General features: G+C 46.1%; 1 protein-coding gene across 2 annotated transcripts in view; it reads left to right on the top strand.

Moving 5' to 3' along the window:
- The first annotated feature begins 4,561 nt into the window (after positions 1-4,561).
- The window catches only part of ptchd1 (patched domain containing 1), a 141,308-nt gene continuing 132,956 nt past the window's right edge, over positions 4,562-12,913 (top strand). For both annotated transcript variants that reach the window (XR_008760106.1, XM_055928143.1), the window contains exons 1-2: positions 4,562-5,580; positions 5,687-5,805. Coding sequence is in view for 1 of the 2 variants with exons in the window: in XM_055928143.1 (XP_055784118.1) it covers positions 5,494-5,580; positions 5,687-5,805 (206 nt within the window). In the remaining variant the exon portion in view is untranslated. The remainder of the gene's footprint in view (positions 5,581-5,686; positions 5,806-12,913) is intronic.

A 12,913-nucleotide genomic window follows, 5' to 3' on the forward strand; every position in this document is an offset into this window, starting at 1 on the left:
AAGATTCTGATGGGAGCTCATCAAAAAGTAAGAAGTATTTATGATGTTAATTCGTTGTTCTGTTAAAAAATGTTGACCTACAGTTCCGCCATTCATTTCGGTGCGGTCTCGCTTTAACGCACGCTGTATGTCGTAGTAACATTAATTTTAAAAATCTAACACAGCGGTTGCATTAAGAACTAATGTATCTTTCATTTGCTGTCCAACCTGTATTTTTTTGTCAAGTTTATGATTAGTTACTGATTAGATTAGGTGCCTCTCCCAAGATTTCTCTCGACATTTTATTGGCAGCTTGGCTACTATTCTCATTGTATAACCACGATTTGTGCCGCTAAATATGCACATTTTCGAACAAACTCTATATGTATTGTGTAATATGATGTTATAGGACTGTCACGATCGCGTTGACATGAACGAGAGGACCAAGGCGCAACATGATTTGAATACATCTTCTTTTAATAACAACGACGAAGATGAACACGACACACTTATACAACACTAACGAAAACAACAAACGATCGTGAAAACTTCAAACGTAAGTGCACACACAAACTACTTACGTCGAACTATACATATACACAAACAATGACCCACAAACAGCTAAAGCCTATGGCAGCCTTAAATATGGCTCCCAATTAGAGACAACCGAAATCAGCTGTCTCTAATTGAGAACCCATTCCGGCCACCATAGACTTTCCTAGAACTACACCCAACATAGACACAGCTAGACACATACACTCAACACAAAACCATAAACTACAACAAACACCCCCTCTACCATATAATACCCCAAAATACACACATACCCCATGTCACACCCTGACCTAACTAAAATAATAAATAAAACAAATAATACTAAGGCCAGGGCGTGACAAGGACTGTCATCTGAAGAAGTTTGAGAAGGTCAGTGAAAAAATGAATATCTTTTGCTGGTTTATTCGTTATCGCTATTGTTGGCTTGAATCAATGCTGTTGTGTGGTTGGCTATTGTAGTAAGCTAATATAATGCTATATTGTGTTTTCGCTGTAAAACACTTAAAAAATCTGAAATATTGGCTGGATTCACAAGATCTTTGTCTTTCATTTGCTGTACGCTGTGTATTTTTCATAAATGTTTTATGAGTATTTAGGTAATACACGATGGTCTCTATAGTTATTCTAGTTGCTTTGGTGAGAGTTGTGATGGTGGCTGCAATGTATGAACTATGATTTATACCTGAAATATGCACCTTTTTCTAACAAAACATATGCTATACAATAAATATGTTATCAGACGGTCATCTGATGAGGTTGTTTCTTGGTTAGTGACTATTTATATTTTTAGTTGGTCGAAATTGTGATAGCTACCTATGCAGGAAAAAAATGTTGGGGAAAAAAAGTTGTGTCTTTTGCTATCGTGGTTAGCTAATATAAATACATATTGTGTCTTCCCTGTAAAACATTTTAAAAATCAGAAATGATGGCTGGATTCACAAGATGTGTATCTTTCATCTGGTGTCTTGGACTTGTGATTTAATGATATTTAGATGCTAGTATTTACTTGTGACGCTATGCTAGGCTATGCTAGTCAGTTTTTTTACTGATGGGGGTGCTCCCGGATCCGGAATTGTGACCAAGTAGAAGCTAGCTAACACTATCTAGAACAGCACAAGGCTCTGGGAAACAAATAATAACGTCAGCTAGGGAGCCAGTCAGCTATTCGTAGCTAGCTAGATAACAGTAACGTAAACTCACCCCGTTCCGTATAAATGTGCGCAACCGCGACATTCAAACGAGGCTACAAAGAAAACTAATGGGACTGTAGCGACTGTGTTGACTTCAAAATTGGGGGTGTGAACTACGTTTCTATTCAAGCGTTGATCGACATGGTAATGGATCTATAGTATTGGAGAAAAGTAGAAAAAAACGGACCCTCCGTTACATCTAGACGTGTCATGTCGTAACAGCACGCATAAAGCAACTATTTCTGTCTTACAATCTCTCTCCACCAGGTATAGCACTTCTCTCATCCTTTAAAAACAAGAAATGGACAGTGACGGGGGTAAGGGGGGATACCTAGTCATTTTTTGCGTCATCATTGCATGCGATCATCATTCTCAAAGAATGTTTACTTTGAGATCACTTTAGCACCGCCCTAAAAACCCGATTCAAATTCGACACAAACCTTCAAATAGGTATGTAATGACACATTATATAAACTCTTTATCGTGTTTTATTTACATTTTAGAGGCGAAAAGGTGATAAGTTGGACAGATCGAGTGAAAAAAAGCATTTTCCCACACAACATCTCTCCTTCTCACTATCACGCATTAGTTTCGCTTCTCCACCCGCCATTTTTAAAAAGACCTGACGGGGCTCCTTGCCTTCTTGAATCATGCAGAAACGGGCAGCGTTGGGGTCATGTAATTGATTCTGTTGGAAAGGGGAGAAATTGTGCTTTACAATGGTATTGATATTACAGTTGATCTGAAAGTATTATGTTTTTGGGACGCTAAAATAAGGTAAATTGTACGGACCAAGGTGATGTACAAAAGTGAGTGAGTTTACGTTACACTTTAGCTTGAAATGAAACCACTTTCTTTCAAAATGTAGATACGTGTAATATCTGAAAATGTAGCTATCTATCTTACCTGTATACATCCTCACAAATGATGGACACGTCTCCCTGTCAGGAATGCCATACCACGGTTGCCCTTAGTTTGAAGATGTCATCATGGAGACAGGTGTTTTCTCCATCTCTTTAGCTATCATACTCTAATTCCACTGATTTCAAAACTTGATCCTCCAGAAAGTGGAGGATGCAGCAACACGACACGATACATTTAAAAAAAAAATTTGACAGGATTACAAACACAGACTGACAAGATCAAATAGACAGAAGCCTGCAGTATGGCAGACTAATCCAAACTCCTCTCTCGGCATGTCCAGCCCACTCATTATCTCAGCCAATCATGGCTAGTGGGAAGGTTGCTGGCTTTTTCTGTTTCTAAACCAACTAGGCTCGTAAAAAATGTATTCATATTTACAGAAAGCATACAAGTTTGTTATTAAGGCACATGAAAATTCACATGTTCCAGAAGGCATTTTTTTAAATAAAAAATAAATAAAAAAAACATTCAAACGGCTCTCCTGTGAAGTCGTGACTTGCGACATACACCTAGTTTTCTGAATCGGGTCACATATGGTCATACATTTGGCAGGAGGTTAGGAAGTGCAGCTCAGTTTCAACCTCATTTTGTGGGCAGTGTGCACATAGCCTGTCTTCTCTTGAGAGCCAGGTCTGCCTACGGTGGCCTTGATCAATAGCAAAGCTCACTGAGTCTGTACACAGTCAAAGCTTTCCTTAAGTTTGGGTCAGTCACAGTGGTCAGGTATACTCTGTTTAGGGCCAAATAGCATTCTAGTTTGTTCAGGTTTTTTTGTTATTTCTTTCCAATGTGTCAAGTCATGATTTGTTTGGGTCTAATTGTGTCAGTCTCTTTCTCTCTTCTCTCTCTCTTCTCTCTCTCTGCTCTCTCTTCGCTTTCCCTTCGCCCTCTCTTCGCCCTCTCTCTCTCTCTTCTCTCTGTGTGTGTCACCGTAGCACCAGGAGTCATCACCATGGGAACCAGGGCTTGTCAAAGAAGAAGTGATCTGTCTGGTTACTATGGAAACAGCTAAATACATTCCAACAGTAAACATACAGTACAGTGTCATTCAGAGTGACCAGTGAGATTGGAGCTAAATATCACAAGGGTCAGAGCCAAACAGAGTGATGAGAGTGGTGTGAGAGAGAACACAAGGGTCAGAGCCAAACAGAGTGATGAGAGTGGTGTGAGAGAGAACACAAGGGTCAGAGCCAAACAGAGTGATGAGAGTGGTGTGAGAGAGAACACAAGGGTCAGAGCCAAACAGAGTGATGAGAGTGGTGTGAGAGAGAACACAAGGGTCAGAGCCAAACAGAGTGATGAGAGTGGTGTGAGAGAGAACACAAGGGTCAGAGCCAAACAGAGTGATGAGAGTGGTGTGAGAGAGAACACAAGGGTCAGAGCCAAACAGAGTGATGAGAGTGGTGTGAGAGAGAACACAAGGGTCAGAGCCAAACAGAGTGATGAGAGTGGTGTGAGAGAGAACACAAGGGTCAGAGCCAAACAGAGTGATGAGAGTGGTGTGAGAGAGAACACAAGAGTCAGAGCCAAACAGAGTGATGAGAGTGGTGTGAGAGAGAACACAATCTGATTACATTCAGTTACTTTTCGATCACTTTCCACTTAAGAGGCATCAGAAGAAGACAAAAGGATCATTCAAATGCATTTTGTGTGTCATCATATAAGACTTGTGTTCTCCCTCAGGTGGAACAAATGTAACCGATTTAATTTAATCGTGTGACTTTTTTTCAATGACTAATTGAATGTCAGATTTTTTTTGTCACAAACATTTTTTAAATGTAAAAGTAATCGAATAAGTAATCGTCTACTTTTTGAAAAGTATCTGTAATCTGATTGTAATATTCTAGCTGGTAAGTGAAGAAAGAGGCTGGCGCTCCCACTGACTGCCTGAAATACATGATATTCGGAGTTTGAGTCTCTGCATTACCAGCGAGGCGGGAGAGAGGCGGGGCGCGGGAGGCTGTGACACCAAGAGGTGCATCACTAACGGAATCACGGTTTACCAGCCAGCCGGTAATTAGTGATGTCAGTTTGTTAGAGCGTGAGGACAACGGAGAGGAGCGGCCAGTGGAAGAGAGAGTGGCGTGGAGCCACCGGGGTAGTGGCGCGTGAGGAGGCGATGACAAAGCCTTTACCGCTGCAGCGCGACCTAACCGGATAACATCACCTACACACACCGGAGAATCTTTTTTCTCCTAGTTTTACCGAGCCTGCGCTCTCTGGGCCAGTGCTACTGGATTACCGAGTTACCGCGCTAAACTAGCGATGGTCTCTATCTTGGCGACACCCAGAGAAGGGTGTATGAGGCGGGAGATATGAGGGTCCACTGCGCCCACTCTGGATTATAACGTCACCATCTAGCTGCTTTAAGGTTATCGCTTCTCTTGGCTCTTTCACTCGCTTCTCTTGGCTCTTTCACTGGATCTCTGTTGCCTTCCTTTACCCATGTAGGTTAGTTCGAGGTCTGTCGTCTTTCTATGGAGCTTTCTCTATGTAAGTGCCATTATCTCCCGGTATCTGCTGCTCTCTAGGCTACTGTGTGTCTGCTGCACCCAACCTGTAGAGAGAGGGAGAGTTGAGGGAGAAAAGAGAGAGTTGGGGGAGAGAGAGGAAGTGGGGGGAAAGATCGAGCAAATTGGGGGAAGAGAGAAAGGCAAAGAGAGAGAGAGACCTGCAGGTTATTTATCTGTTGGAGCTACAGTCTGCCGCCAGGGGCTCTGATGAGTGAAGCCCTGAAAAGGAGCTGTCTGACCAGGGAGAACTAGGCTGTCCTCCTCCCTGTCTGTCTGTCTACCGGAGAACACTGGGACAGTAGTGCCTGTGGACCCGATGCTGTGTGCACCTGATGGTCGGCGTACCCGTTGTTTCCTCTCGCTGGTGGGAGAGGCTCAAGACGTTGTGTCCAAAGCGCGCTAGGAGGATGCTGCGCCAGGTGTGTGTATGAGAGAGAGAAGGATGTTTGTGTGTGTGTGAGAGAGAAAGGATGTTCATGTGTTTCTGTGTATATATATATGTGTGTGTGTGTGTGTGTGATTCAGGTGTTGCAGGCAGGCCTGAGGAGCTCGTTCCAGGCTCTGGGTCGGTTCGTGGCGAGCCACCCAGTCTTCTTTGCCTCCGCCCCCGTACTGGTGTCTGTCCTGCTGGGGGCCAGCTTCAGGTAACAGACACACCTACACATACAGAGCTCAATGTTAGATTTCTTTATTCAGAAAAAGAAGCCACATGGCGTGAAGGGCCACAGCATGTTGATTGGTGCAGGCCTGTAGCAGACTCCTAAATGATGACATGTTGATTGGTCCAGGCCTGTAGCAGACTCCTCCATGATGACATGTTGATTGGTGCAGGCCTGTAGCAGACTGCTAAATGATGACATGTTGATTGGTCCAGGTCTGTAGCAGACTCCTCCATGATGACATGTTGATTGGTCCAGGCCTGTAGCAGACTCCTAAATGATGACATGTTGATTGGTGCAGGCCTGTAGCAGACTCCTCCATGATGACATGTTGATTGGTCCAGGCCTGTAGCAGACTCCTAAATGATGACATGTTGATTGGTCCAGGCCTGTAGCAGACTCCTAAATGATGACATGTTGATTGGTCCAGGCCTGTAGCAGACTCCTCCATGATGACATGTTGATTGGTCCAGGCCTGTAACAGACTCCTCCATGATGACATGTTGATTGGTCCAGGCCTGTAGCAGACTCCTCCATGATGACATGTTGATTGGTCTAGGCCTGTAGCAGACTCCTCCATGATGACATGTTGATTGGTCCAGGCCTGTAGCAGACTCCTAAATGATGACATGTTGATTGGTGCAGGCCTGTAGCAGACTCCTAAATGATGACATGTTGATTGGTCCAGGCCTGTAGCAGACTCCTAAATGATGACATGTTGATTGGTCCAGGCCTGTAGCAGACTCCTAAATGATGACATGTTGATTGGTCCAGGCCTGTAGCAGACTCCTAAATGATGACATGTTGATTGGTGCAGGCCTGTAGCAGACTCCTAAATGATGACATGTTGATTGGTGCAGGCCTGTAGCAGACTCCTCCATGATGACATGTTGATTGTTCCAGGCCTGTAGCAGACTCCTAAATGATGACATGTTGATTGGTCCAGGCCTGTAGCAGACTCCTCCATGATGACATGTTGATTGGTGCAGGCCTGTAGCAGACTCCTCCATGATGACATGTTGATTGGTCCAGGCCTGTAGCAGACTCCTCCATGATGACATGTTGATTGGTCCAGGCCTGTAGCAGACTCCTAAATGATGACATGTTGATTGGTCCAGGCCTGTAGCAGACTCCTCCATGATGACATGTTGATTGGTGCAGGCCTGTAGCAGACTCCTCCATGATGACATGTTGATTGGTCCAGGCCTGTAGCAGACTCCTAAATGATGACATGTTGATTGGTCCAGGCCTGTAGCAGACTCCTCCATGATGACATGTTGATTGGTGCAGGCCTGTAGCAGACTCCTAAATGATGACATGTTGATTGGTCCAGGTCTGTAGCAGACTCCTAAATGATGACATGTTGATTGGTGCAGGCCTGTAACAGACTCCTCCATGATGACATGTTGATTGGTCCAGGTCTGTAGCAGACTCCTAAATGATGACATGTTGATTGGTGCAGGCCTGTAGCAGACTCCTCCATGATGACATGTTGATTGGTGCAGGCCTGTAACAGACTCCTCCATGATGACATGTTGATTGGTCCAGGTCTGTAGCAGACTCCTAAATGATGACATGTTGATTGGTGCAGGCCTGTAGCAGACTCCTCCATGATGACATGTTGATTGGTGCAGGCCTGTAGCAGACTCCTCCATGATGACATGTTGATTGGTGCAGGCCTGTAGCAGACTCCTCCATGATGACATGTTGATTGGTCCAGGCCTGTAGCAGACTCCTCCATGATGACATGTTGATTGGTGCAGGCCTGTAGCAGACTCCTAAATGATGACATGTTGATTGGTCCAGGCCTGTAGCAGACTGCTAAATGATGACATGTTGATTGGTGCAGGCCTGTAGCAGACTCCTCCATGATGACATGTTGATTGGTCCAGGCCTGTAGCAGACTCCTAAATGATGACATGTTGATTGGTCCAGGCCTGTAACAGACTCCTCCATGATGACATGTTGATTGGTCCAGGCCTGTAACAGACTCCTAAATGATGACATGTTGATTGGTGCAGGCCTGTAGCACACTGCTAAATGATGACATGTTGATTGGTGCAAGCCTGTAGCAGACTCCTAAATGATGACATGTTGATTGGTGCAGGCCTGTAGCAGACTGCTAAATGATGACATGTTGATTGGTGCAGGCCTGTAGCAGACTGCTAAATGATGACATGTTGATTGGTGCAGGCCTGTAGCAGACTCCTCCATGATGACATGTTGATTGGTGCAGGCCTGTAGCAGACTCCTCCATGATGACATGTTGATTGGTGCAGGCCTGTAGCAGACTCCTCCATGATGACATGTTGATTGGTCCAGGCCTGTAGCAGACTCCTCCATGATGACATGTTGATTGGTCCAGGCCTGTAGCAGACTCCTAAATGATGACATGTTGATTGGTCCAGGCCTGTAGCAGACTCCTAAATGATGACATGTTGATTGGTCCAGGCCTGTAGCAGACTCCTCCATGATGACATGTTGATTGGTCCAGGCCTGTAGCAGACTCCTAAATGATGACATGTTGATTGGTCCAGGCCTGTAGCAGACTCCTAAATGATGACATGTTGATTGGTCCAGGCCTGTAGCAGACTCCTAAATGATGACATGTTGATTGGTGCAGGCCTGTAGCAGACTCCTAAATGATGACATGTTGATTGGTGCAGGCCTGTAGCAGACTCCTAAATGATGACATGTTGATTGGTCCAGGCCTGTAGCAGACTCCTAAATGATGACATGTTGATTGGTCCAGGCCTGTAGCAGACTCCTCCATGATGACATGTTGATTGGTGCAGGCCTGTAGCAGACTCCTAAATGATGACATGTTGATTGGTCCAGGCCTGTAGCAGACTCCTCCATGATGACATGTTGATTGGTGCAGGCCTGTAGCAGACTCCTAAATGATGACATGTTGATTGGTGCAGGCCTGTAGCAGACTCCTCCATGATGACATGTTGATTGGTCCAGGCCTGTAGCAGACTCCTCCATGATGACATGTTGATTGGTCCAGGCCTGTAGCAGACTCCTAAATGATGACATGTTGATTGGTGCAGGCCTGTAGCAGACTCCTCCATGATGACATGTTGATTGGTCCATTCCTGTAGCAGACTCCTAAATGATGACATGTTGATTGGTGCAGGCCTGTAGCAGACTCCTAAATGATGACATGTTGATTGGTGCAGGCCTGTAGCAGACTGCTAAATGATGACATGTTGATTGGTGCAGGCCTGTAGCAGACTGCTAAATGATGACATGTTGATTGGTCCAGGCCTGTAGCAGACTCCTCCATGATGACATGTTGATTGGTGCAGGCCTGTAGCAGACTCCTCCATGATGACATGTTGATTGGTGCAGGCCTGTAGCAGACTCCTAAATGATGACATGTTGATTGGTCCAGGCCTGTAGCAGACTCCTCCATGATGACATGTTGATTGGTCCAGGCCTGTAGCAGACTCCTAAATGATGACATGTTGATTGGTCCAGGCCTGTAACAGACTCCTCCATGATGACATGTTGATTGGTCCAGGTCTGTAGCAGACTCCTCCATGATGACATGTTGATTGGTCCAGGCCTGTAGCAGACTCCTAAATGATGACATGTTGATTGGTCCAGGCCTGTAACAGACTCCTCCATGATGACATGTTGATTGGTCCAGGCCTGTAGCAGACTCCTAAATGATGACATGTTGATTGGTGCAGGCCTGTAGCAGACTCCTAAATGATGACATGTTGATTGGTCCAGGCCTGTAGCAGACTCCTCCATGATGACATGTTGATTGGTCCAGGCCTGTAGCAGACTCCTCCATGATGACATGTTGATTGGTCCAGGCCTGTAGCAGACTCCTAAATGATGACATGTTGATTGGTCCAGGCCTGTAACAGACTCCTCCATGATGACATGTTGATTGGTCCAGGCCTGTAGCAGACTCCTCCATGATGACATGTTGATTGGTCCAGGCCTGTAGCAGACTCCTCCATGATGACATGTTGATTGGTCCAGGCCTGTAGCAGACTCCTAAATGATGACATGTTGATTGGTCCAGGCCTGTAGCAGACTCCTCCATGATGACATGTTGATTGGTCCAGGCCTGTAGCAGACTCCTCCATGATGACATGTTGATTGGTCCAGGCCTGTAGCAGACTCCTCCATGATGACATGTTGATTGGTGCAGGCCTGTAGCAGACTGCTAAATGATGACATGTTGATTGGTGCAGGCCTGTAGCAGACTCCTAAATGATGACATGTTGATTGGTGCAGGCCTGTAGCAGACTCCTCCATGATGACATGTTGATTGGTCCAGGCCTGTAGCAGACTCCTAAATGATGACATGTTGATTGGTCCAGGCCTGTAACAGACTCCTCCATGATGACATGTTGATTGGTGCAGGCCTGTAGCAGACTCCTCCATGATGACATGTTGATTGGTGCAGGCCTGTAGCAGACTCCTAAATGATGACATGTTGATTGGTGCAGGCCTGTAGCAGACTCCTCCATGATGACATGTTGATTGGTGCAGGCCTGTAGCAGACTCCTAAATGATGACATGTTGATTGGTGCAGGCCTGTAGCAGACTCCTAAATGATGACATGTTGATTGGTGCAGGCCTGTAGCAGACTGCTAAATGATGACATGTTGATTGGTGCAGGCCTGTAGCAGACTGCTAAATGATGACATGTTGATTGGTGCAGGCCTGTAGCAGACTCCTCCATGATGACATGTTGATTGGTCCAGGTCTGTAGCAGACTCCTCCATGATGACATGTTGATTGGTGCAGGCCTGTAGCAGACTGCTAAATGATGACATGTTGATTGGTGCAGGCCTGTAGCAGACTCCTCCATGATGACATGTTGATTGGTCCAGGCCTGTAGCAGACTCCTCCATGATGACATGTTGATTGGTCCAGGCCTGTAGCAGACTCCTCCATGATGACATGTTGATTGGTCCAGGCCTGTAGCAGACTCCTCCATGATGACATGTTGATTGGTGCAGGCCTGTAGCAGACTCCTAAATGATGACATGTTGATTGGTGCAGGCCTGTAGCAGACTCCTAAATGATGACATGTTGATTGGTCCAGGCCTGTAGCAGACTCCTCCATGATGACATGTTGATTGGTGCAGGCCTGTAGCAGACTCCTCCATGATGACATGTTGATTGGTCCAGGCCTGTAGCAGACTCCTAAATGATGACATGTTGATTGGTCCAGGTCTGTAGCAGACTCCTCCATGATGACATGTTGATTGGTCCAGGCCTGTAGCAGACTCCTCCATGATGACATGTTGATTGGTGCAGGCCTGTAGCAGACTCCTCCATGATGACATGTTGATTGGTCCAGGCCTGTAGCAGACTCCTCCATGATGACATGTTGATTGGTGCAGGCCTGTAGCCGACTCCTCCATGATGACATGTTGATTGGTCCAGGCCTGTAGCAGACTCCTCCATGATGACATGTTGATTGGTGCAGGCCTGTAACAGACTCCTCCATGATGACATGTTGATTGGTGCAGGCCTGTAACAGACTCCTCCATGATGACATGTTGATTGGTCCAGGCCTGTAACAGACTCCTAAATGATGACATGTTGATTGGTGCAGGCCTGTAGCAGACTCCTCCATGATGACATGTTGATTGGTCCAGGCCTGTAGCAGACTCCTCCATGATGACATGTTGATTGGTCCAGGCCTGTAGCAGACTCCTAAATGATGACATGTTGATTGGTCCAGGCCTGTAACAGACTCCTCCATGATGACATGTTGATTGGTCCAGGCCTGTAACAGACTCCTAAATGATGACATGTTGATTGGTCCAGGCCTGTAGCAGACTCCTCCATGATGACATGTTGATTGGTGCAGGCCTGTAGCAGACTCCTCCATGATGACATGTTGATTGGTCCAGGCCTGTAGCAGACTCCTCCATGATGACATGTTGATTGGTGCAGGCCTGTAGCAGACTCCTAAATGATGACATGTTGATTGGTCCAGGCCTGTAGCAGACTCCTCCATGATGACATGTTGATTGGTGCAGGCCTGTAGCAGACTCCTCCATGATGACATGTTGATTGGTCCAGGCCTGTAGCAGACTCCTAAATGATGACATGTTGATTGGTGCAGGCCTGTAGCAGACTCCTCCATGATGACATGTTGATTGGTGCAGGCCGGTAGCAGACTCCTCCATGATGACATGTTGATTGGTCCAGGCCTGTAGCAGACTCCTCCATGATGACATGTTGATTGGTCCAGGCCTGTAGCAGACTCCTCCATGATGACATGTTGATTGGTCCAGGCCTGTAGCAGACTCCTCCATGATGACATGTTGATTGGTCCAGGCCTGTAGCAGACTCCTCCATGATGACATGTTGATTGGTGCAGGCCTGTAGCAGACTCCTCCATGATGACATGTTGATTGGTCCAGGCCTGTAGCAGACTCCTAAATGATGACATGTTGATTGGTCCAGGCCTGTAGCAGACTCCTCCATGATGACATGTTGATTGGTCCAGGCCTGTAACAGACTCCTAAATGATGACATGTTGATTGGTCCAGGCCTGTAGCAGACTCCTCCATGATGACATGTTGATTGGTGCAGGCCCGTAGCAGACTCCTCCATGATGACATGTTGATTGGTCCAGGCCTGTAGCAGACTCCTCCATGATGACATGTTGATTGGTCCAGGCCTGTAGCAGACTCCTCCATGATGACATGTTGATTGGTGCAGGCCTGTAGCAGACTCCTCCATGATGACATGTTGATTGGTCCAGGCCTGTAGCAGACTCCTAAATGATGACATGTTGATTGGTGCAGGCCTGTAGCAGACTCCTCCATGATGACATGTTGATAGGTCCAGGCCTGTAGCAGACTCCTCCATGATGACATGTTGATTGGTCCAGGCCTGTAGCAGACTCCTCCATGATGACATGTTGATTGGTGCAGGCCTGTAGCAGACTCCTCCATGATGACATGTTGATTGGTGCAGGCCTGTAGCAGACTCCTAAATGATGACATGTTGATTGGTCCAGGCCTGTAGCAGACTCCTCCATGATGACATGTTGATTGGTGCAGGCCTGTAGCAGACTCCTAAATGATGACATGTTGATTGGTGC

Source organism: Salvelinus fontinalis, chromosome 7, assembly GCF_029448725.1.
Source record: "Salvelinus fontinalis isolate EN_2023a chromosome 7, ASM2944872v1, whole genome shotgun sequence".
Taxonomy (NCBI): domain Eukaryota; kingdom Metazoa; phylum Chordata; class Actinopteri; order Salmoniformes; family Salmonidae; genus Salvelinus; species Salvelinus fontinalis.